Genomic DNA, 23,731 nt, shown 5'->3' on the forward strand with positions numbered 1-23,731 from the left:
CCATGGGTTCCGACCAATCAAATTTTGGAAAATCCAGCCTAAGAGTTCTAGCTTGCATTCCCCCATTTCCTTCAAACAATGGGTTAGGAATAAACTGACCTTTAGTGTTGGATGACCCTTCTCCTCCATTTCCTCCATCTTGGCTGTTTTTGTGTGTCGCTAACTGATCATAACTGGTTGCCAGGTTGCTGAGTTGTTGCAACGCGGCTTCTAGCATGAGTTTTTGCTTGTTTTGTTCTTCCCGCAGGTGAACAATTTCTTCCTCGAGTATGGATACAGCATCAGACAGGAGAGCTTGACGTGTACCTTCAGCCATGGCGTAGGACCTGGGCTCTGATACCACTGTTATGGTGGCTGCCAATTTAGTATTTAATTTTAGTAGGCACTTCGAGGGGCTTGGACCTCCAACTTTGTACTCACAATTTTGTAGGCAAATGAATTGAATTCATTGATGTAAACAGCGGAATAAATAAGCACGGACATTAGACTTGGGGGTGTTTGTCTGAGCTTATGAAAATTAGCTTATAAGCAACAATTGCTTATAAGCTAAAATTAATTTATAAGCATTTGAAATTTTAAGCAATTACGTGTTTGGTTAAAGTACTTATAAGTGACTGATAAGTAATTGATGTGTTTGGTAAAATATGGCTTATATATACATTTTATTATAAAATTACTAAAAAACGTACTACATTAAACAATGTCATACTATGAAATTTTAAAATTAAATAAGGATAATATGGTAATATACTTGGTCAAACTAGCTTATAAGCAAAGTGCTTATAAGCCTAAAAAAAAAAGTACCTCCCCTCCAACTTATTTTTTTTAGCTTATAAGCTCAAAAAAATTATAAACAAACAGGTCAGCTTAATTTTAGAGCTTATAAGCAAGTTTGACCAGCTTATAAGCTTAGACAAACACCCCCTTGGTCAAAAGACTACTAACAGACTGACCCACAACATATACTACTTAACTGACCATTATCCGACTAAGAATAATAACAAACCACTAACATAAGACTCGGCCATATGGCGTAACATGTATTGAATAAGAGAAGTGTTAGTCTTACAAAGACAAATACAGAGGGGGCATACAAAGACAATTGCTACCCTTGATCTTCATGATTTCTCTCTCTCTCTTTCTCTCTTTTTCTCTTCTTTCTTTATTTTTTTCTTCTCGCCCACGTCACTTTGTAACCCTCTTTGTATAGGTCTTTGTAAGGATAACATTTTTCATTGAATAAATAAACTAACTACTAACAAGCAGACCCAATGCCTGAGAAAAATAAAGCCCATGAGCAACTAAGCCTATTAGCATGACCCGACCCACTTAAGCTTCGAAACAAGACACCTAATAACTAGGGTTTCATAACAGTTTATGGTTATTGCAGACCTTTTTGCTTTCATCGCTTCTGCTTTGAATTGATCCGTAGTCATGGCTACTAGTAAGTTTGTTTGTTTTTTTTTTTTTTTTGTTGCTTATATAAATTATTAATCTTTTCCCATTTTTAAGCTGTAAATATAACATCTTTGGTTGGTTTGTATCATTGTATGTATAGGACTTATGTTTGAGAACTCTTGTGACGTTGGTGTATTTTCCAAGGTCACTAACGCTTATTGTTTGGTCGCAATTGGAGGTTCTGAAAGCTTCTACAGGTTTTTTTTTTTCCCATTATTATTCTTCTTTTTAAATTATTTCTCTGGTTATGAAATTTTATTGAGTCTTATGTGTGAACAGCACATTCGAGACTGAGTTAGCAGATGTTATTCCTGTGGTCAAAACATCCATTGGCGGCACTAGAATTATTGGGCGGCTTTGTGCTGGTAAGTTTTTTTCCATATGGAATATGTGGGATGGTTGCATGACTTGGAAATCACTGTGGGTGAGATACAGTTTTCATACATTATGACTTTCTTATTGTCTCTATTTTGGTTTTATTTGTAGGAAATAAAAAGGGGCTTCTATTGCCGCACACTACCACTGATCAAGGTGATTATTCTTTTGACTTCCTTTCATGAGTAGTTTTCTTAAGGTTTTTATCCTTATGAGAAAGTTATAAGCCTCTTGTGAAGTTGTTGGCTTTCTTATTTGATTAAATGTTATTATGAAAATATCATAATTTTTTTTAAGGCCATTAGAATTTGTGCATGCAAGGTATGTTATTAATCAGTCACTTGGGCAGCTGATTGTTTATGATTGGCTTTTATTTAGGCAAAACATTCTTCGCCCAAAAGCTTTTGCAATATACCATTATGGGCTGCTATAGAAGATTCAAAAACTCTAAATACTAGTTCAATGCAAAGCATGAATGCCTAAATTGAATGAGAGCTAAAGCTTAGTGCTTCTTCCTCATTCACTTGTTATCTTCTTTGGAATTTTGATATTCTATATTTATTCACAACATGACATTATGTAATGAAATAAATAAATATAAGTGAAATTAAACTAGATAAAGTAGGAGAAAGGCACAAAGCTTTTCTGTTCATTTGGATGTTCAGTTTTTCATGTACAAGGCCATAATATGTATAGAGTCAAGTCGCCTATTTGATCAAATAATGTGTTGCCAACTTGATATGGCACTTTTTATTTTATCAATTCATATTTCTCAACATGACATGAAGTTGATTTTGCTTTGCCTCTTGACTTGCCAAAGATGAGTGTTATGATGTGGTGGATTTTTAAACAACTGGGAAGCACATATTATTGTCAATCTGTATTCAAATGGTGGACATGTGAATAGGGGTATCTTTATGAGTACCTTAACTCTATCATAGGAGTTTGTAATTTGTTACATGTTATTTAAAGAGGTGGAAATCAGAGGGAAAATGTTATATACTTGTAGATCTTTCACCAATTGACATGTTAAAGCAATTAGATTTGGCCAATAGAAAATTCAAGGGAGAGTATGCGTTTTACCATTGAACATCCACGTCAATATATGCAGTCAATTGCTTTAATTATTATTCTACAAGCGTCAATGCAGAATTTCTGATACGTACATAATAAACTCATGTTATTTTGCCCTTTAACTAATGGGCTTCTCATATTTATCAAACTATTTATTGTTGTTGTAGAGCTTCAACACTTAAGAAACAGTCTACCCGACCAAGTTGTTGTTCAGCGTATTGAAGAGAGGCTATCTGCCCTCGGGAATTGCATAGCTTGCAATGACCATGTTGCCCTTTCACACACTGATCTTGACAAGGTAATGTTGTCTTATATTTTTTAGTTTTAATGTTTTCTCTATTCATTTTTTTAGAAAATGCTCTTTGGATTTGCATTTGATTTGGAAAAAGAAACCTCATTGTCTCTCATGAGATTTTGAGCTGTTTTTCTTTTGTCCTCTTCTCCCCTGCTATCTTCCCCCTCAAAAAGTACCACGACTTTCATTTTCTACTGTCTTAGGGAAAAAGGATCACAATTACAGTGTTCAGGTGCCAAGAAAGAACTGGAATAAGAATAGAACTATTAGCTTGTAAATTCTAAATTTGATCACCTAATCTCTTGGTGAATATCCTTGTAGATATGATTTTATCAACTTGAGAATAGAATTAAAATGCATGAAAATGAGGGCATTATAAAGTTCACTGAAGAAGCCTGTACTGAAACTTTTATTGGGGATCGTGTAGTTATCGATTTAAGTTGGACAAAATGGCTTGTTGAAAATTCCATTTCCTTATAATAGATATTGGAATGGCGTTGGAAAAACAACTTATTGCTTCTATTGACAAATCCTCATAACTGTTAGGTCCCATGCGAAGTTGGATGGTAGGGAGAAGAAGAAATTTAGTTGCCAATGAAGTTGGCTTTCTTGTTTGAGAAGTTTAAAAATTTCCGCTTCTATATTTGTGTGCAGCTAAAGGTGATTAAAGCTTTATGAAGCTCTTTTATGGTTGTTGACAACATTTTTTGTTCTTTCTGCAATTGCGTTAATGCATTGTTTGTTTTCAACAGGAAACTGAGGAAATGATTGCAGATGTTCTTGGAGTAGAAGTGTTCAGGCAGACAATTGCTGGTAACATCCTTGTGGGTAGTTACTGTACCTTCTCTAATAGAGGTGGCTTGGTAAGAAGTAAAATACATTTTATACGTAGGCATCTAGCAAAACGCATTTTATCTTTGTCTTTCCAGCAAAGTAACTTTCTGCTATTCCTGGAGTAGGTTCACCCACATACATCCATCGAAGACTTAGATGAACTTTCAACACTCCTTCAAGTACCTTTGGTGGCTGGGACAGTGAACCGTGGAAGTGAAGTGATCGCTGCTGGGTTGACTGTTAATGACTGGACAGCATTCTGTGGGTCAGACACCACAGCAACTGAACTCTCAGTTATTGAGAGTGTTTTCAAGTTGAGGGAAGCTCAACCTAGTGCCATTGTGGACGAGATGAGGAAATCATTAATTGACACCTATGTCTAAGACTCTTATACTTTCATCACAGTCTTGTCCGAGTCTTTATTTGTTTTTATAAAGTTGAATGAGTTAAAGACTTTATTTATTTGATAATATCTCTTTTATGCAAGAATGTTGTATATCTTTAAGAAGCATCTAATTTTGGGCTGTCACCATGAGGAGATGTATATTTTCCCTTTGTTATGCCTGTTATACTTTGTTTTGTTGTGTAACTTGTGTTGGTTGAAAGTTGTAATTTCTTCAGTGGCACTGGACAAGTTAAAATTCTCATGGAGTCCATGTTTAGTGGGAGTTTGTAACTTATTAGTAATGATTGAACAAAGCCAAAAGATCAAGCAGTCAAGAACACCTGTCGTCGAAAAGAGAATTTTTACATATTTTCTGAAATTCACAACCAATGAAGTATAGCTGGAGAATACTGTTGAACTTTCTGTGATACATGGAACTCATTTTCAGACGATACATAGAACAATAACAGGTTAACATCAGTAACACTTAGAAGTCTTTAGGATCAAATTCTGCTCTCATTGAGACTGAAGGTAATTTGTTTAAACTCATAAAAATAAAGCATATGTATGGCAGACAAGTATCACAAGTTACCAGCAACAGCAAGAGCCAGGACAAAGTGAGGTAATTCACTAATCCTACAACCATTGCTAACAAAATTTTTACAACCTAACGTTGATGGTAGGCATCAAATAGGGGTACCATCACAATGTTCCGATGAACACAACTATAACTTTTTTAAGCAGAAAACGTTCTGTTTTAGTTAGTAATAGTGGTATACTATCAGCAGTTTCATGAGCTCAGGCTGTTCTATCTACTTTCTCTTTAGCAGTGACTTCTCCACTTGTTGGTCTGCAATGGTTAAATGCCAAATTTATGTTACAACACGGCAAGAAACAAAGACCAAGATTATAAGATTAAACCCTGTTTTAGTATAAGATTAAACTCTGTTGCAGAAATTCAAAAAGGGCTAAACAATTACTCTACATGAAAATGAGACCATTACTTTAGCATAGTTTTTGCATTGCATTACTAACTTGATTTATAGCCACACTTCATCAGTAATTTCTGCCTTAAGATGCAAACAAGTCTACACTAGCTTGATTAGAATTTTAATGATGCATGACAATATCCCTAACTTTGTACCCAAAAGGAAGATTGCAAAAATTTCACTTGTATTATTAGCTCTAAAAAGTAAGACCGATTCCTTCCATCAGAGAAATCGCCCTTGCTACCCAAAATAGTTTCTCCAATTCACCTATCCTGCTTGAAGCAAGGATATCTTATTTCGCAGGGTATTCATGCCATAAACTATCAAAACTCAGAACAGTTAACTATTTAAAAAAATGACCTTACTGGCGCATTTTTTACTTTATAAAAGAGAGCCAGGAAAACAAAAGAAGATGACTATTTTGACGGCAGAGTTTCTCAATGATAGGAGAGTAAAAACTAGCCGAAATACACACTTACAATCCACTTAGAACTTTAATAGTGTCATAGAAAAACCATTGTAAAGTCACCACTGGTCCCACGAGCATTATCCGAATAGGAAGGCTTCTTGTAAACAAATTGATGAACCCAATTTTTTTGATAGCCTATCCATTAGAAAGAGCAATTTAAATCTAAATTGTTGTCACTTTGCATGAGAGGGGTATCACAAAATATTAAAGTAATCAAGAGGCAATACCAGCATGAGGCTATCAGCCTTTTTGTTATAAAGAGAAGAAACAATGTTGTCAGCAGGGTTAGAAATAAAGCTACCAACAGCTCCAGCAGCGTAGCCAGCTAAACATGTCACACCGAGTTGTTGAGTTTTTGAGCATTCTGCCTTTGTTTTTCGAATGACATTACCATGAAAAAAGGATCACAATTACAGTGTTCAGGTGCCAAGAAAGAACTGGAATAAGAATAGAACTATTACCTTGTAAATTCTAAATTTGATCACCTAATCTCTTGGTGAATATCCTTGTAGATATGATTTTATCAACTTGAAAATATAATTAAAATGCATGAAAATGAGGGCATTATAAAGTCCACTGAAGAAGCCTGTACTGAAACTTTTATTGGGGATGGTGTAGTTATCGATTTAAGTTGGACAAAATGGCTTGTTGAAAATTCCATTTCCTTATAATAGATATTGGAATGGCGTTGGAAAAACAACTTATTGCTTCTATTGACAAATCCTCATAACTGTTAGGTCCCATGCGAAGTTGGATGGTAGGGAGAAGAAGAAATTTAGTTGCCAATGAAGTTGGCTTTCTTGTTTGAGAAGTTTAAAAATTTCCGCTTCTATATTTGTGTGCAGCTAAAGGTGATTAAAGCTTTATGAAGCTCTTTTATGGTTGTTGACAACATTTTTTGTTCTTTCTGCAATTGCGTTAATGCATTGTTTGTTTTCAACAGGAAACTGAGGAAATGATTGCAGATGTTCTTGGAGTAGAAGTGTTCAGGCAGACAATTGCTGGTAACATCCTTGTGGGTAGTTACTGTACCTTCTCTAATAGAGGTGGCTTGGTAAGAAGTAAAATACATTTTATACGTAGGCATCTAGCAAAACGCATTTTATCTTTGTCTTTCCAGCAAAGTAACTTTCTGCTATTCCTGGAGTAGGTTCACCCACATACATCCATCGAAGACTTAGATGAACTTTCAACACTCCTTCAAGTACCTTTGGTGGCTGGGACAGTGAACCGTGGAAGTGAAGTGATCGCTGCTGGGTTGACTGTTAATGACTGGACAGCATTCTGTGGGTCAGACACCACAGCAACTGAACTCTCAGTTATTGAGAGTGTTTTCAAGTTGAGGGAAGCTCAACCTAGTGCCATTGTGGACGAGATGAGGAAATCATTAATTGACACCTATGTCTAAGACTCTTATACTTTCATCACAGTCTTGTCCGAGTCTTTATTTGTTTTTATAAAGTTGAATGAGTTAAAGACTTTATTTATTTGATAATATCTCTTTTATGCAAGAATGTTGTATATCTTTAAGAAGCATCTAATTTTGGGCTGTCACCATGAGGAGATGTATATTTTCCCTTTGTTATGCCTGTTATACTTTGTTTTGTTGTGTAACTTGTGTTGGTTGAAAGTTGTAATTTCTTCAGTGGCACTGGACAAGTTAAAATTCTCATGGAGTCCATGTTTAGTGGGAGTTTGTAACTTATTAGTAATGATTGAACAAAGCCAAAAGATCAAGCAGTCAAGAACACCTGTCGTCGAAAAGAGAATTTTTACATATTTTCTGAAATTCACAACCAATGAAGTATAGCTGGAGAATACTGTTGAACTTTCTGTGATACATGGAACTCATTTTCAGACGATACATAGAACAATAACAGGTTAACATCAGTAACACTTAGAAGTCTTTAGGATCAAATTCTGCTCTCATTGAGACTGAAGGTAATTTGTTTAAACTCATAAAAATAAAGCATATGTATGGCAGACAAGTATCACAAGTTACCAGCAACAGCAAGAGCCAGGACAAAGTGAGGTAATTCACTAATCCTACAACCATTGCTAACAAAATTTTTACAACCTAACGTTGATGGTAGGCATCAAATAGGGGTACCATCACAATGTTCCGATGAACACAACTATAACTTTTTTAAGCAGAAAACGTTCTGTTTTAGTTAGTAATAGTGGTATACTATCAGCAGTTTCATGAGCTCAGGCTGTTCTATCTACTTTCTCTTTAGCAGTGACTTCTCCACTTGTTGGTCTGCAATGGTTAAATGCCAAATTTATGTTACAACACGGCAAGAAACAAAGACCAAGATTATAAGATTAAACCCTGTTTTAGTATAAGATTAAACTCTGTTGCAGAAATTCAAAAAGGGCTAAACAATTACTCTACATGAAAATGAGACCATTACTTTAGCATAGTTTTTGCATTGCATTACTAACTTGATTTATAGCCACACTTCATCAGTAATTTCTGCCTTAAGATGCAAACAAGTCTACACTAGCTTGATTAGAATTTTAATGATGCATGACAATATCCCTAACTTTGTACCCAAAAGGAAGATTGCAAAAATTTCACTTGTATTATTAGCTCTAAAAAGTAAGACCGATTCCTTCCATCAGAGAAATCAACCTTGCTACCCAAAATAGTTTCTCCAATTCACCTATCCTTCTTGAAGCAAGGATATCTTATTTCGCAGGGTATTCATGCCATAAACTATCAAAGCTCAGAACAGTTAACTATTTAAAAAAATGACCTTACTGGCGCATTTTTTACTTTATAAAAGAGAGCCAGGAAAACAAAAGAAGATGACGATTTTGACAGCAGAGTTTCTCAATGATAGGAGAGTAAAAGCTAGCAGAAATACACACTTACAATCCACTTAGAACTTTAATAGTGTCATAGAAAAACCATTGCAAAGTCACCACTGGTCCCACGAGCATTATCCGAATAGGAAGGCTTCTTGTAAACAAATTGATGAACCCAATTTTTTTGATAGCCTATCCATTAGAAAGAGCAATTTAAATCTAATTTGTTGTCACTATGCATGAGAGGGGTATCACAAAATATTGAAGTAATCAAGAGGCAATACCAGCAAGAGGCTATCAGCCTTTTTGTTATAAAGAGAAGAAACAATGTTGTCAGCAGGATTAGAAATAAAGCTACCAACAGCTCCAGCAGCGTAGCCAGCTAAACATGTCACACCGAGTTGTTGAGTTTTTGAGCATTCTGCCTTTGTTTTTCGAATGACATTACCATATAGAAAGTCGACAGAATGCTCAAATGTCGAGAACATAACCATAGAGACTGCAGCAAAAAATTTGAAGTTAATGTGATACTTATGTTGAAAGGCACTACAGAGTAGTATACATTTTAACAATGCCTGACAAAGATAGTTGGAATCCTGCATCACTGAAACAATATATATGCTTAATAATCAGGCATATGGCTAACATATGATTCCAAAGGTGCGATTTAAGAGAGTGGGTAGCTGCAAATCTACATGTTTCCATGAGGATCCTGCAATTCAGAGCTCAATAGAAATTATATTGGGCCAGAATGCTCGTCAAAACACATAGTAAGGGAAAAATGTTCACGTATCATTCAATATTTAGCACATATAGCTCAATTCTTGTTAAAAGATGATATTCTTAATTCTACAACAGATGCTTTATTGGGGATGCCAGGGTTGCCAAATACCAAGTAATTGATAAAATAACTCCACACCTCAATCAAGGATGGGTGGGTTGATAACTGTAGATAACCAATTAAATATAGAAATTTAAAGATGAAGGAAACCGGAGTAATTACATGGAAGGTTTCGGCCCCAAAGAGGAACTAGCCACCTATAAAAACTGCAACAAAGAGCAACAGTAAACTGTAAGACCTCTCAACGGAAGAAACAGTTATTCAACTTGTGGATCACTAACCCAAAGATCCCTTCTGACGCATAAAGCTTAGGAAAGCCATCAGCCAAGCCCTTTGCAAAATGGGGCTGTGCTTGAACCCGGACTTTAATGGCTTCAAATGGACAGAGAGCAAGATTGGCAAACACTTCAGCAGATGCACTACTAACAAAGAAAACGAAACTCCTATTGCAATCCCCCAAAATATTAGAATAAAGAGTCTTGAAATATTCATATAACCCAAATCTACAACCAACTTGAACACCATAACCAAAGAACTTGCCAGCCCAACCTCTCCAAAAGGCCGAAGGACCTTGCTCTTTCAACAATGTAGTGAAACAGGAAGCAATACTGTTATATTTGACGGGATGCACCTACAGAAAAAGCAGGGATCTTTATATCATAACAGAATGTAAAAAGTACATTATAAATAAAAAGAAAAAGGAAAAGAAGGGAAGAAGAAAGGTACCTGCATATTGACTTTTAGGACATCAAGAGGAGTGAAAGCGAGATGGGTGGTACCAGAACTGAGCATTCCTCCAATGGCGCAAACCCCATAATAACCTTTCTCTTTCTTTCTTCCTTCCACCATCTCTCCCTCTCTTCTCTGCTTTTCACTTCACTCAAGTCTCAAGCATAAGCATTCTTGTTTTTGTAGAAAATGGATCTTTTATGTTTTCTTCTACAAAACCCCAAAACCCCGGACAGGCTGCCGCAGCTAAAGACAACCAACACACGCTATTAACATTTGGGGTTTTTCTGTTATTTCTTAAACTTCAGGGTTTTCTTTTGTTAAAACCAAAGCAATTCCACATTTCAGTATTGACAAGCCACATGTGTAATATTAAAATTTACATCAAATTATAATTATTATTTAAAAAAAAAAAAATTGAATTTATAACATGAAATGTCAAATTCATTACCTAATAAAAATCCCAATTGGTACCAAAATCCAAGCGCAAATTTGTAAAATTTCTTAATTAAATACCTTCAAATCTTTATTGATAGTAGACACTAAACACTTGGTTGGATTTCTTGGCGTTGTTCAACAGATTTTAATACGAAATCTTGCCTCACACTACCATTTTGGGGTGGTTTAATTTATATTATAGTAACTTACACATTTTAGGTAGTTTTGTTTTCAAATACTTGGGAAATTGAGATAAAATATTGTAGGAAGTGTAGAGTTGGTGATGAAATGATGAAGAAGAAGTCCATACTTTGGTAAGCATATTGACAGAAAAAATTAATTGTTTGGCATTTCCAATTTTAGAGGAGTATTAATTGAGGTACAGCATGCCCTTTTCCATTTTTAGTGGTTGTTCATAAACTTGCTTTGTCTTCTCTTCATGAATACAGTTTGTTCAAATTAGTAGATTTACCTGCCTTTTCATTGTAGAAGATTATGGCTACTGGGTTTAAGCTGGATAGTTTAGATTCACATATAGTGTTTAAAAGTTGAGTTCTAATGTTGATTTGAGTTCAATAATTAGCACAACACAAATATTGACAACAGAGAATGAAGGACTTTGTTATTTAATATAAATCTAGAAAACATACAGACTGGAACTCAATAAAATAAAGGATAAAAATCAATCAAAGAGTCCGGGAAACTTATCCCAGTCCAGTAAGTCCTCTTCATCATCAACATCTTTGAAAATGGAAATGGGAGTAGTGTCAGCAGAATCATCAGTTTGTTCGACAGCAATAGTTTCAGCTTTGTGGGAGGAGGAATTAGCAGTGGTAGTAGTAGTTTCAATAATATTGTTGATGATGAGCTTGTGTTTGCGGAGGTTCATGTACTTTCCGATTGGACTCTTGATCCAATGTCTTCCACGCTTTTTAAACAATAATCCTCTCATGAATAACCTGAGAATATATATGCCATCCACAACCACAGCAATCAAATTATATATATATATATATATTAAATCATGCATCTACTAGCAATATTATTCAGAAATGAAGTTGATAAAAGGTGAGGTGTGACGGATGCATACTTATACTCCTCTGTCGTCCATGCTGCTCTCCTTTTCTGATTACAACAACTTGATGTCTTTCTCCCACAACCCTTCTTCTTCTTCTTCTTCCTCTTCTTCTTAGTCTTATTCTGCGAGACTTGATGAGCAGAACCATATACAGACAATGATATTTTACCAGCCTCATCAATCATCTCAACATTATCTTCAACACATGCTTCATTATGCTTTTTAAACTCTTCCGGCATTTTCATGGCCATGTTTTCAAATAAATTGAGATGATCACCTTCAGTACTCAGAGCATTCTCAAACAGCTGCTTGTTTTCTTCAGATGTCCACTCGTTGTGCTTTACTTCAAACGGTGGTAGTGATGGTGAGCAAAGCAAATGAGGATCTAAAGGAGTTTTACTATAAGAACTAGATAGGTTTGATGAAGTCTCCACTGGTGATATATCAATTGAAAATAGAGGAAGATTTATATAATATTGATCTCCTACAAAGAAAAGCACAAGTTCGTGGTTGCTCTGGCCTCATCTACTTCTTATATAGAAGTTTTATTCGACTTGCCAAAAATAGGTGCCTTGAGTAAATTGGTGTCTAACCTTAACAAAATTTCATGAGATATTCAAGAAAATTAATGCCTAAATGCTCACATATTAGAGTAAATAATTTCATTCAATCGGTTTACAGATACGCATGTCCTGTTGTTATCTCACTGTAATTGATACACATTCCATTGAAATAATCAGAAACTGTATGTCATAAATACATACTAATATGACATTCTCTTATTGACCGAATGCAAACACTTTTACAGGATGTCATAAAAATAAAACATACATTAAACGACTGTCTTATGCAAACATAGCAAATTATTAATTGAAAACAGCAGAGGAGATGGAACAGTATGTCATTCTTGAACTGCAAATTTATGGAGTTTAGACTTGTGATGAAGACGGATGAAATACTTTTGAGCATGGCTTGCAACTTGAGTAGGAGTTCTTGTCACTACACAGAACCTGGAGATGCTTCTCCAATCTCCTTTCCCATACTTTTCCAGACCCTCCAAGAACAACCTAATTGTAACAAAACAAAACAAGACACACATTAATATAAAAGACAGCAAGATTAATAAGTATATGTAAGCTAAGCTTTATCTGATGGTTTATAGTACTTGTGTTCTTCTGAGTTCCATGGAACTCCTCTTTTTCGTGGGTTTTGAATGGTCTTATTTTTGTCACAAGTCTTGTAGTTTGGTAATGGTATAGCACCGGACTCAATGAGTTGAAGATCTTGTATTAAAGTGATGAAGTGTTGCTTGATTTCTGAAAGAGTTTTTCCAGGAAGTTTCAAAGCCATGTGTTGGAATAGATGATCAAGGGATTGAAAATTGAGTTGAGCAATAGCAATCTCAAAAAGCTTGTCCTCCTCCTCACTCCACTTGGTAATTTTTTGTGGATGACCAAGGGATAGTGGTGGAGATAAGAAAAAAATTGATTGGAAAGTAGGGTCTGAGGCCTCCATTGTTAACTAAAGCTGTAGATTAGTGTAGATTTAAGAATACACATAGATATGAAATGGTTGAAGATTATGGAAGCTTTGTTCTACTTACCAAAATTGAAAGTTACAAATAAAGGCATTCAAATAATAAAAGATGCATGCACTCTTCATCTTTCTCTTTTGTCACTTATCATTGCCTCATCTCCATTAATTCTTATTACCTTCCTTAATAACTTCATCATCAATGGTTATTCTTAATCCTAAGCCATCAAATGAATTTATGTACATTACTATGTTGAGAAATCTTCAATAATTTTATGCAGATAAAATGTATGTACATTTTTCTGTCTTTCTTATTCAACCTTTTGTCCTATATATTGGTTTTTGTTACTTTGAGTTTTGAGCCCAAATTCAACTTAACTGGGCTTCGTAAGACTGAGCCCGTACCTGATTCATTTAATAAAACCAGAGTAAGATTTCGAGAGGAGAAAGCCCTCGCAAAGTCAAGAAATGGAAACGACAGATCGGACCACTCTCGAGACGAGACCCGGTATCTTGATTATTGGATCCTCCAACGTCGGAAAACGCACTCTTATCTCCCGTAATATTCTTTTTTTTTTTTCTTTTTAAATTGATTATTGATTCGATCGGTTCATAGTGACTAAACAATTGTAGCTTAATTATGTAGTGAATTGAATTGTTGTTGTCATTATTTATTATCTGCTTAATTGTAGGATTGCTTTCCATTGATCTTGAAGATGAATTTGATTCTTCTTCGTCTGAACTAGTTGTTCATGGGTATTTGTTCTCATTTTTTCAATTTGAACTATCATTTTGGAATTTTGACAAACATGTAGTATGCATTGTGTGTAATGGGTTTCTTGTCGCAGGTGGACTATCAACACCAAGTATTATACTGCTGATGTTTCAGTATGGATGGCTCATCTACACGAGGACTTTTCTATTGGCTCTCTTCCCATTTTCGACCAGTTGGCTGCATTGGTCATGGTTTTTGACCTCAATGATGTTAGCCTCTACCACCCAACTGATCATTATTAGTTTTTTTGATTGCGAATTCTTAGAGCTATCTGTGAGGTTGTTGTAATGTTAATATCCCTTTTTCTTGTACGGTTATGTGCAGCTATCAACTTTCGTCTCGCTTAAGGATTGGGTGTCTCGTATTGATCTTCAGAAGTTTGAAATACTGTTGTGCATTGGGAACAAAGTGGATCGTCTTCCAGGTCATCCGGTTCATGCTGAATACAGAAGGCGGTTGCTGAAGCGTGGAGAGTCTTCTGCTGATACTAGTCCAGATTTCAGTCAATATGGAATTTCTGAAACTGAAGGAAGTAGTTTGTTGGGGGATGAAGAACCATCATGGGAGATCAAGAGGTCGTGTTTGGAATGGTGCACGGAGCTGAACATTGAATATGTTGAAGCATGTGCTTCTAATGTTGATTTTGACAAATGTAAGACTCTCCTGTGCGTTGATTATGAATAATTTGTTTTTGGTGAATAAGAACTAGGATCAGTTAGTTTTCTACTATGGTTTTGAAACTAGGCAGCATATACACACATAAATGATAAAGAAAATTGTTCTTGACAGGTTTATCAGTTGATGGCGATTCACAAGGAGTTGAGCGTCTCTATGGTGCTCTTACTGCTCATATGTGGCCTGGAATGATTTTAAAATCTGGTGATAAGATATCTGAGCCATCATTACCTGAGAGAGAAGGTTTTATACACCAGTTCCATTCACTTTTAACTTAATTGTTAAATTACATTGCTTACTGTTCTCTTCCTCACTGCCCAGAGTTGTCTGAAGAAGAATCTGATTTTGAATTCGACTATGAAGTGCTATCTGCGGGTTCAGCTGAGCCGTGGGGTGACACAGATGAAGTGTGGGTTTCAGCCAATGGAACTAGCGAAGCCTCGAACACTGGGAGATCGGTTACTCTGAATAATTCTGTCACAGAACAAGACCAAGAGAATGTAACTAATCGTGATAATGCAGAGTTGCAACCCTCAACTTCAACGGGTGCATTGGTGGATGAGATTGACAATGAAGTGTTGCAAAATGCAGGAGATCCTGATTTAGCCTTGGAATTGGATAAGGGCACACATTTTGACTTTGAAGATTTGGAACAGCTGATGTCTGAGATAGGGAACATTCGTAACAACTTAAGGTTGATGCCTGATTTTCAAAGGAGGGAAATGGCTGCAACGCTTGCAATGAAAATGGCTACTATGTTTGGAGGCAGCAGTGATGAAGAAGAGGGCCGCGATTGATCAAATATGCTATTACTATGTGTGATATCCCCAAGTCTCGCTGTTGGGCTTCTTAAAGAGCTAATTTTGGGAAGATAAGTAACTATGACTTCAATATACAGAGTAAAATAGACGTGCTTCCACTTGTGGGAAATATTTAATGTCATGTTTGTTATCTGCTCCCTTTGTCATGAGAGATTAATGCCAATGACTGTTTGCATTCATTTTTTGCGGCACAAATCTTTGGCCAAACTCGAATTTCTGTTGACACTGAAAGTAGTAGGTTTGCTTATAATGTTAATGGTTGGTAAGAGGAAAACTTGTTAAATTTATCGGAAATTTTGATTTAATCCTGGAGGCAAGTGTATATGAATATTTTGATAATAGATTCTGCCTATAGTTCATCAAATTGCTTCTGATTTTTGAAATCCTTGAATATTTCATATCAATGCTTTACGTTTCCGCAAACACAAAGCTTTGTGGAACAAGTATTCCATTTTGATTTCTGAACTGAAGTTGTATTATTGTTCATTTAGTTAATTACAAATAAAGACGAAAGATTGATTTTCTGATGAGACCCACTCCTAACACGCTGGTCTATTGTAAGAGACTTAATGGTGTAAAGTAGGGGATTTTGGTGCAGTAGGCCGTAAGGTTCTTTGTGTATGAGGTGTTAAGGATGGTTTAGGGAGGGACAGATGGCATTAAGGGAGTGAATGATTGAAGAATTCTGTTATGAGGAATAGAATAAAAGGGGAGACAGTGGGATATGGGGGATACTCTGGAAAAATGTAAAGGAAAGGGAAAAGGGAGGTTGCTGGCCCTCAAAGTCCAGCATGTCTAGTCTATGTCCATTTTTGTTATCCTTTTATTGTTCTTTTGGTTGTGTTAATTTTCATTTTTGGTTGTTCTTGTCTGATACAGTTTTCGTATATATCAATATACTTATAATCTTTCTGGGTTTTGGCTGTGCCTTCTACTGTTTTGCTGGTTTTTACTATTTTGGTTTGCTGTGGAATTGTTTCTTGGTTCAGTTGTGTAAGAGGGTTCCATCATTTTCCTATAGCCAACCATAGAAGGTTGGATTCTAGCAGAAAAGTTTGACTATTGACAAACTCTCATCTAGTTGTAGTAGGCATCCGAGTGTGAAAGATATGGTTGTTTGTGGATGGTCAGAAGTGGAAAACTGGAAAAACAAGTGATGTCTAATTAGATAATAAACTAGAGTGAATGTATATGTGTCTTGAATATTTGAGATTCCCATATAATTTGTGTCCTTTAAATGATGTTTTGATTGAATAAGAAAAGGGTACATTTACTCCACGAGATATTTGTAACTCTTTTTTTTTTTTTTTTTTTTGTACACGTGTGTATGTATGTATGCATTTTGTGAAATCTGAAGTGAATTGAATTATCTACATCAAATACTGTAGTAAGTCTTTGTTTCTGGTATGTATGTATGTATGTATATGGTGCACCCTCAAAGCATTGAGTCATCTACATAAGGTCTTTGAGTAAGCTATAATCCAAGAAGAACAACTGCTTTATCCCATAAGTGTTCAGCAAGATTCATCAGATGGGTAAAGTTATGGCATCTACTTTTCTCATGCCTTTTTCAAAGTGGTCAGATAATCAAGATGTTAATCATTAAAGATTAAACAAATCACAATCCTGATGAATTAAGTCTTGGTTGTAGTTGATTTAGTAAAGGAAATTAAAATAAAGAGAAAAAAGAGTAAAAGGTAGAAAGAAGTTGAATAATTCGAAAGTTGACGGGAATAAAGTAATCTAAAATATAAGCACTTTATTATAATCATAATATCCTTACAGTTAACACTTGATCATACAAACTTTTATTCCTCTGATAAACTTATAGTCCTCTCAATGAAATCAAGTAGTCATTATGCATAAATTGATCCGAACAACTTTGATCAAAGAAAACAAAAGTTGTCAACATAACAACTCATTCTGTAACTAATCAGACTTTTAAGTAAATGCATGCAGATATGCATATGGATCTTAAAGATAACCTGTACATCTCCATACTCAATATTGATTAAGGCAAGAATACATTATCATTATTATTATTATTATTATTATTATTATTATTATTATCATCGTTAGCATTGGAAGCGCTATCTTCCTCGGCCTTCACTTGCGCCTCAGTAACAGAAGCTCCTCCTCCTCCACCACCACCAACACCAGCAGCAGCAGAAGAAGCGCCAGCGGCAGGGAACTGACCACAGTTCTTGCACCTGGCAACCACCAAAATCTGACGGCATGAAGGACAAGAGGAGTGTGAAGCCAGCCACTTGTCTATGCAAACAACATGGAAGCCATGGCCACACTGTGGCAACATCCTCATCTCATCTCCTTCAGCAAAATCACCTAAACAAATGGCACAGTCTGTGGAGGATAATGCTGCCAACTCTGTGGTTGTGGTGAAGGCGTACTTGGGGAGAGATTGTAGCACCTTCTTTTTAACCCCTTTGTTTGCTGCTGAGGAGGGACGGTTAGCGTTGCGGCGGCGACGCCAGGCACAGCGAGCTGCAGCTACCAGACCCACCACACATATCAAAGCACAAAGAAGAACAGCTAGAACCAACACAAAATCAGACTCTTCTAAAGTGACAGACTCAGGTGGTGGAGCTGAAGATGAAAAGGGTTTCTGGTGGGATAAAAGAACTCTTGAGAAACGAGTCATTGTTGGTAATAAGTTGATGATAAAATCTGAAAAGAGAGTAAAAGAAGAGTATGTATTTATAACAGAAGTGGGGTTTTGAATTATGAGTTGATCTCTCTGTTAATGGAGATAAAGGAGGAGACAAATCACAAGATAAGCAGATTGGTCTGCTTAATAAAAGTGTTAAGATGGGTAACACACGGATAGCTTTGGTAACAAGTGTTAGCAAATCAGCCATTGATGTGAAAGGAATATATATGATTTGTTTCTAATGTACAGTTAACCTTTTTTAATTTTTGATTTTTTTTTTTTTTTTAACCATGAAGATGAACTCATTTATTTAGGAGGTCGGAATTTGTGTCAAAACATGGTACAACGGACATGAAAATGACAAAAGGATACTTAATGAAATTTGTCTCAAAAGAAGACTACTAACAGACTTAGTAGGGGAGTGACAATCTGGAAGGCAGGTAGCCAGGCACTCTTCTGAAGTATTTACCAACTGGGTAATTTTACATGGGCATTGTCTGGCAAATAGGCCGGCACAAAACCCCCCCTCCCTCTTCTCCCTCTCTCTTTCTCTAACTCTCTTTTTGGAATTTACAAGATTTGACTACAACCACCATAGGATGTTAAGTGGTTAACTAAGACTTTTACATGTATTACTTAAAAGGTTACTTTGACCACTTTTACTCGCAACAAAATACCCAGACCTATCATCTAATACATTGTAACCCAAAGAAAAAATCATCTGAAATTTGACCATTGTTATTGGGTTCACATCAAATCTTCATCGTGGATTTGGCAAAGGTCAGGCCATATTGATTAAAAAAGGTATGGCAAGAGGGTATTACTTATTAGTGCAATCACAGTCCATTGATAAATGAGTTAATGTTTCCACTATGATATAAGGCACTAGAAAAAGTGAGAACATCAGATGAGCCTAGTCCGTATATCTTTGCAACCAAGGGAAACAAACAGATTTCCTAGGATAATGTTTTGCTAATTAAACTGAACTAGCAAAACTATTGGGTTTTGTGCAGTCTTAGATTTATATATATTCGTGTAAAACAAGGAAACATGTAATCATTATCATGAAACCACCGTAGTGTGGCGCTTCAAGCATCTTTTAAGTGCTCTAACCATTTCAAAGCTCAAAATAGCACAAGCGTTTTAGATCATCTTATAGTTGATTTTATCTCTTCTGGGTGCAGTCCACATATTGTAAATGATCTGACAGAAAGGATGTTACCTACCAATTTTGATAATGTTTATTTGTTAATTAATATTGAGTTTATCTTAATAATTTAAATAAATTAGATTAGGATATAGGTAAGTTTTATTTTATTTGAATAAGTCAGTCACGTATTTAGGATTCTTTAGTTGGGGTTGAACGTGTATTTTGGTTTGTTTAAATTGTTGATCGCGTTTTGCTATTTAGTAAGAAAGTATGGTTGTAAGCTCCCATATATTTCATATATTTCTATTGGAATGAAGATGATGATTATTTGCATAAAAGGTTATATTTGAACTCTGGAGGTTTTTAGCTCCCTCAATTGAGCAATAATTGCTTTATTTTCTATTTAATATCAAAATAGATCAAGGAAAGAAAACTTCTTCAAGCACCTCTGTAACAAGTGGTATCAAAGTTAGGGCATGGACCACCGAATTTAGAAACTTGAGCAATCGGTGAAAGCTTTAGTAGTGGATCAACAAAAGTTTATGAACAAAATCCAACTTTTGTTCAGCAAATTCATTGATAAGATTGATCAACTAATATGTCACTCTTTTGAGGAGAATAGAGAAGCCAAGTGCCCCATTCAGACCCTTGCAGTCTGATACGATTCAACAACTCAACAAACCCAACAACGAAATGAAACAGTTAAAAGAGAAAAATGTTAACAAAATATTCAAGAACAAAAAGTTGTATTCGAATGAATCAGACTGTGTATTACACTTTTGGAATTGCAAAAAATAACTTGGATAATAAGTTCACTGCATACTCAATATCAAAGACTCAAAAACACTCAAAATAGATTCAAAGAAAAAAATAAACACTGTTGAGCTTCGAGGGCCAACTTCCTCCCAAATTTCCTTGTCCTCTCTTTTGCCTTTCCCTGATGATCTGCTCCCTTTTTGTAATGCCCAGTATAACAGAATACTATACTGCTTCTCTCCCATATTGTTATCTGTCTAGTATTCCAATAACAGAATGTTGTACTGCTCCTCTCCTATATTGCCATTTGTCTTGTGCTGATTGTCCTCTGTCATGTTGCCATCTGTCCTGTACTGTTTTGCCAACCTAGCTTGTGATCCTCTGCTATGCTTCCCTTGCCTATTGTAGACCTGTATTGCATGTGATCTATCACAGTCATTGTTAAAAATTGCCTATTGTCAACACAAAATCTCCATCCAACATCTTTCTTCTTCACTAGCAGCACCGGACTTGAAAATAGACTCACACTGGGTTTGATGATCCCAAAAGCCATCATCTTTTTAACAATGTGCTCTATCTCATTCTTTTGATATTATGGGTATTTATACGATCGAAGATTTGGGGGTTGGGTTCCTGACACTAATGGAATTGAATGGTCTTGAGTCCTAATGGGTGGTAATCTGGCCAAGGGTTTGAACACCTGTCCAAACTTATCCAGCACCTCTACCAACTTTTCGTCAATTCTCTCTTCATTTCCCATTTGTCTTTGAGTCTCCCCAAACTCGATTAACACTCCATGTCCTTCCCTCTGTACAGTTTTAATCATGGCCTTCAGAGATACTAGTGTTTTGCTTAAGGAAGGATCCCCTCGTAGTTGTACCATTCGCTATCCTGATCTGAACTTCATAATCTGCTTCTTCCAATTAATTAATGTCCCTAAAGTCTCCAACCAAGCCATCCTGAGTACTACATCAGCGCCTCCTATTTCAAATGGAAAAAAATCTTGAACTACAACCATTCCTTGTAATTCCAGTGGAACCACTTTACATTCCCCCTGACATGGCACATGATAACCATCTCCCAGTTTGACTCTGAAGGACGGGGTCGTAACCGTTGGTAATTCCAACCTACCCACTCCCTCCAAACCAATGAAGTTGTGGGAAGCCCCACTATCAATCAACACAATTAATTCCTTACCGTGGACACTGCCTTTAAGCTTCATCGTTTTTGGCCCTTGCATTCCCACCACCGAGATGATGGATAGATCCACATGGCTTTGATTTTGTTTAGCTGCAACTTCCTCCTTTTCCTCATCTTCCTACAGCTCTGGATCCTCATCTTCTCCCTCAAGCAAGACAATCTGAAACTGTTTATCACTACACCTATGCCCAAGTGAAAATTTTGCATCACATTTATAACATAATCCCTTTCCTCTCTTTCTTTGGATCTCAGATTCTATTAACCTCCGGAAGGGAAAATCTCGCCGAAAGTTGGAAGATCTGAAGGTTTCTGTTGGAGTTGACGCATAACTGGAGTTGTTCTCAGTGGAAGCACGCCTGAAATTTGTGTTTTGGGGCTAAATTTTCGTGTTGAATGTTGAATGTGTTTGGGTGGTGCTGGGTTAGGTTATGTGGGTTTGGGTTCTATTTTGCTCTTCCATTCTAATTAGATTTAAGTTGAAACGTGGGCCATTACTAATTCCCCCAAACTTTCCTTGTAAGCCTAACCCTTATTTGGCCTCTTCCAATATTGCATTCCTTTCTTCCACTCTCTAGGCCAGAATTGCAATTTGAGTTTAAGAATTTGCTGACCCAAAATGTTTGGTTGCTAGAGCTTCACCTCAACACGGATCTCGAGTTGTAACCCGTTTAAGAATGCTATAGAAAGCGCGTCCTCCCTTTCTCCCACTATCATTGCCGCAATTTCTTCAAACCGCCAGTGATAATCCAGCAGAGTTTCCATTTGCCTCGTTGACATAAGAAGTTCCAACCGGCTGATTTCTTGTGTGCCGCTGAATCTCTGCAGGAAAGCTACCTTGAACGCAGGCCATGTCAGTCCCGGCGTCCTGGATTCGTTCCATTGATACCAATAGAGGGCCTCCCCTTCCATGCACAACGCCGTAGAGAGGACCTTGCTCTTGTCAGAAACTTGGGTAAGGGTGAAGTATCTTTCCATGCGAAAAATCTAGCCATACAAATCTTCACCAGAAAAAAGTGGAATCTCTAATTTTCTGCCTCCCCACTCTCGTTGGTTTCCCCCTTCGTGGTGGTGATAGCCTCCTTGGTAAGGAGGAGGTGGCGATTGTTCATTTTCCCTGCGGTGGTCTTCATCACGGTGGTTCCCCGTGCCTGAGTTGTTGTCTTCTTCCTGCTCTGCCATCCTCTAGTGAGCCTCTTCCTTAGTTTTATGACGTCTTTCTTCTTCTGCTCTATGGTGAGCTTCTTCGTGTTTGTCCTTACGCCTCATCCAGTTTTGCACATCCATCATTATCTCCCTCATGGACGCCACTGTTTCTGTCAACTTGGAAATGTCTCTCTTCACCCCAGTAACTTCCTTCTTAACAATGTCCATTCTATTTTCCATTCTAGTACTGACCGTACCCCAGCGAGCATCCTCACTCTGATACCAATTGATAAGATTCAGCAACTCAACAAACCCAACAACAAAATGAAACAGTTAAAAAAGAAAAAATGTTAACAAAATATTCAAGAACAAAATGTTGTATTCGAATGAATCAGACTATGTATTACACTTTTGGAATTGCAAAAAATAACCTGGATAATAAGTTCATTGTGTACTCAATATCAAAGACTCAAAAACACTCAAAACATATTCAAAGAAAAAAATAATCACTGCTGAGCTTCGAGGGCCAACTTCCTCCCAAATTTCCTTGTCCTCTCTTCTGCCTTTCCCTGATGATCTGCTTCCTTTTTGTAATGCCCAGTATAACATAATACTGTACTACTCCTCTCCTATATTGCCATCTGTCTAGTATTCAAATAACAGAATGTTGTACTGCTCCTCTCCCATATTGCCATTTGTCTTGTGTTGATTGTCCTCTGTCATGTTGCCATCTGTCCTGTACTGTTTTGCCAGCCCAACTTGTGATCCTCTACTATGCTTCCCTTGCCTATTGTAGACCTACATTGCATGTGATCTATCACAGTCATTGTTAAAAATTGCCCTGTTCAAGCTACTATAGTCCAATCATCTTTCGCTCAAGCTACTGTAGTCCAATCTTCTTCCTCTCAAGCCAACATCTTCCAATCTTCTTCTGCCCTAGCCATCGCAATCCAATCTTCCTCTCAACAAGCCATTGCAATCCAATCTTATAAAGCCACTGCAATATCGGAAAGTAAATGGAATTTGTTTGAACTAATTTTTCCAACAACTCATATTAAGTTGTGGTTGTCTTTTGCTTGGAGTTATCTGTTGTACCAAAACAAAATCCTTGAGGACAAGGACTGTTTCAAGAGGAGAGGAATGTTACGTACCCATTTTGATAATGGGTAAATGTTAATTAAATTGTATTTTAAGAGTTTTCTTATGGATTTATTTGTTAATTAATAGTGAGTTT

General features: G+C 36.5%; 5 protein-coding genes across 5 annotated transcripts; 3 read left to right on the forward strand and 2 right to left on the reverse strand.

Moving 5' to 3' along the window:
* The first annotated feature begins 1,303 nt into the window (after nt 1–1,303).
* On the forward strand, nt 1,304–4,670 carry LOC116127769 (eukaryotic translation initiation factor 6-2). The gene is made up of 7 exons (XM_031413415.1): nt 1,304–1,444; nt 1,559–1,655; nt 1,738–1,823; nt 1,945–1,989; nt 3,075–3,205; nt 3,955–4,065; nt 4,162–4,670. Exons 1-7 carry the CDS (start codon nt 1,435–1,437, stop codon nt 4,417–4,419), a joined length of 738 nt encoding a protein of 245 aa, XP_031269275.1. The 5' UTR covers nt 1,304–1,434; the 3' UTR covers nt 4,420–4,670.
* A 1,888-nt stretch (nt 4,671–6,558) lies between these two features.
* Nucleotides 6,559–7,538, forward strand: LOC116127770 (eukaryotic translation initiation factor 6-2-like). Its single transcript, XM_031413416.1, has 3 exons — nt 6,559–6,730; nt 6,823–6,933; nt 7,030–7,538. Exons 1-3 carry the CDS (start codon nt 6,665–6,667, stop codon nt 7,285–7,287), a joined length of 435 nt encoding a protein of 144 aa, XP_031269276.1. The 5' UTR covers nt 6,559–6,664; the 3' UTR covers nt 7,288–7,538.
* Nucleotides 7,539–8,039: 501 nt separating this feature from the next.
* On the reverse strand, nt 8,040–10,477 carry LOC116127768 (mitochondrial phosphate carrier protein 1, mitochondrial). The gene is made up of 6 exons (XM_031413414.1): nt 10,258–10,477; nt 9,813–10,162; nt 9,694–9,737; nt 8,975–9,189; nt 8,758–8,882; nt 8,040–8,139 (listed from the first exon to the last, which is right to left on the reverse strand). The coding sequence occupies exons 1-6, from the start codon at nt 10,378–10,380 to the stop codon at nt 8,088–8,090; spliced, it is 909 nt and encodes a 302-aa protein (XP_031269274.1). The 5' UTR covers nt 10,381–10,477; the 3' UTR covers nt 8,040–8,087.
* A 3,285-nt stretch (nt 10,478–13,762) lies between these two features.
* Nucleotides 13,763–15,938, forward strand: LOC116127781. The gene is made up of 6 exons (XM_031413434.1): nt 13,763–13,868; nt 14,002–14,065; nt 14,158–14,293; nt 14,409–14,736; nt 14,874–15,002; nt 15,081–15,938. Exons 1-6 carry the CDS (start codon nt 13,778–13,780, stop codon nt 15,554–15,556), a joined length of 1,224 nt encoding a protein of 407 aa, XP_031269294.1. The 5' UTR covers nt 13,763–13,777; the 3' UTR covers nt 15,557–15,938.
* Nucleotides 15,939–17,319: 1,381 nt separating this feature from the next.
* Nucleotides 17,320–18,323, reverse strand: LOC116127808 (RING-H2 finger protein ATL8-like). The gene has a single exon (XM_031413469.1). The coding sequence runs from the start codon at nt 18,237–18,239 to the stop codon at nt 17,592–17,594; it is 648 nt and encodes a 215-aa protein (XP_031269329.1). The 5' UTR covers nt 18,240–18,323; the 3' UTR covers nt 17,320–17,591.
* Nucleotides 18,324–23,731: the final 5,408 nt, after the last annotated feature.

This window comes from Pistacia vera, unplaced genomic scaffold (assembly GCF_008641045.1).
Source record: "Pistacia vera cultivar Batoury unplaced genomic scaffold, PisVer_v2 Contig195, whole genome shotgun sequence".
NCBI classification, from domain to species: domain Eukaryota; kingdom Viridiplantae; phylum Streptophyta; class Magnoliopsida; order Sapindales; family Anacardiaceae; genus Pistacia; species Pistacia vera.

Coding starts and splice junctions, on each gene's coding strand:
- LOC116127808 (XM_031413469.1), bottom strand. CDS start 18,239: ATGACTCGTTTCTCAAGAGTTCTTTTATCCCACCAGAAACCCTTTTCA.
- LOC116127768 (XM_031413414.1), bottom strand. CDS start 10,380: ATGGTGGAAGGAAGAAAGAAAGAGAAAGGTTATTATGGGGTTTGCGCC. Junction 9,738..9,812: donor GCGTCAGAAGGGATCTTTGG/GTTAGTGATCCA, acceptor TCTTTGTTGCAG/TTTTTATAGGTGGCTAGTTC. Junction 8,883..8,974: donor AGGCTGATAGCCTCTTGCTG/GTATTGCCTCTT, acceptor TCTAATGGATAG/GCTATCAAAAAAATTGGGTT.
- LOC116127781 (XM_031413434.1), top strand. CDS start 13,778: ATGGAAACGACAGATCGGACCACTCTCGAGACGAGACCCGGTATCTTG. Junction 14,066..14,157: donor TCTGAACTAGTTGTTCATGG/GTATTTGTTCTC, acceptor TTCTTGTCGCAG/GTGGACTATCAACACCAAGT. Junction 14,294..14,408: donor TGGTTTTTGACCTCAATGAT/GTTAGCCTCTAC, acceptor GGTTATGTGCAG/CTATCAACTTTCGTCTCGCT.
- LOC116127770 (XM_031413416.1), top strand. CDS start 6,665: ATGAAGTTGGCTTTCTTGTTTGAGAAGTTTAAAAATTTCCGCTTCTAT. Junction 6,731..6,822: donor ATATTTGTGTGCAGCTAAAG/GTGATTAAAGCT, acceptor TGTTTTCAACAG/GAAACTGAGGAAATGATTGC. Junction 6,934..7,029: donor TCTCTAATAGAGGTGGCTTG/GTAAGAAGTAAA, acceptor TTCCTGGAGTAG/GTTCACCCACATACATCCAT.
- LOC116127769 (XM_031413415.1), top strand. Junction 3,206..3,954: donor CACACACTGATCTTGACAAG/GTAATGTTGTCT, acceptor TGTTTTCAACAG/GAAACTGAGGAAATGATTGC. Junction 4,066..4,161: donor TCTCTAATAGAGGTGGCTTG/GTAAGAAGTAAA, acceptor TTCCTGGAGTAG/GTTCACCCACATACATCCAT.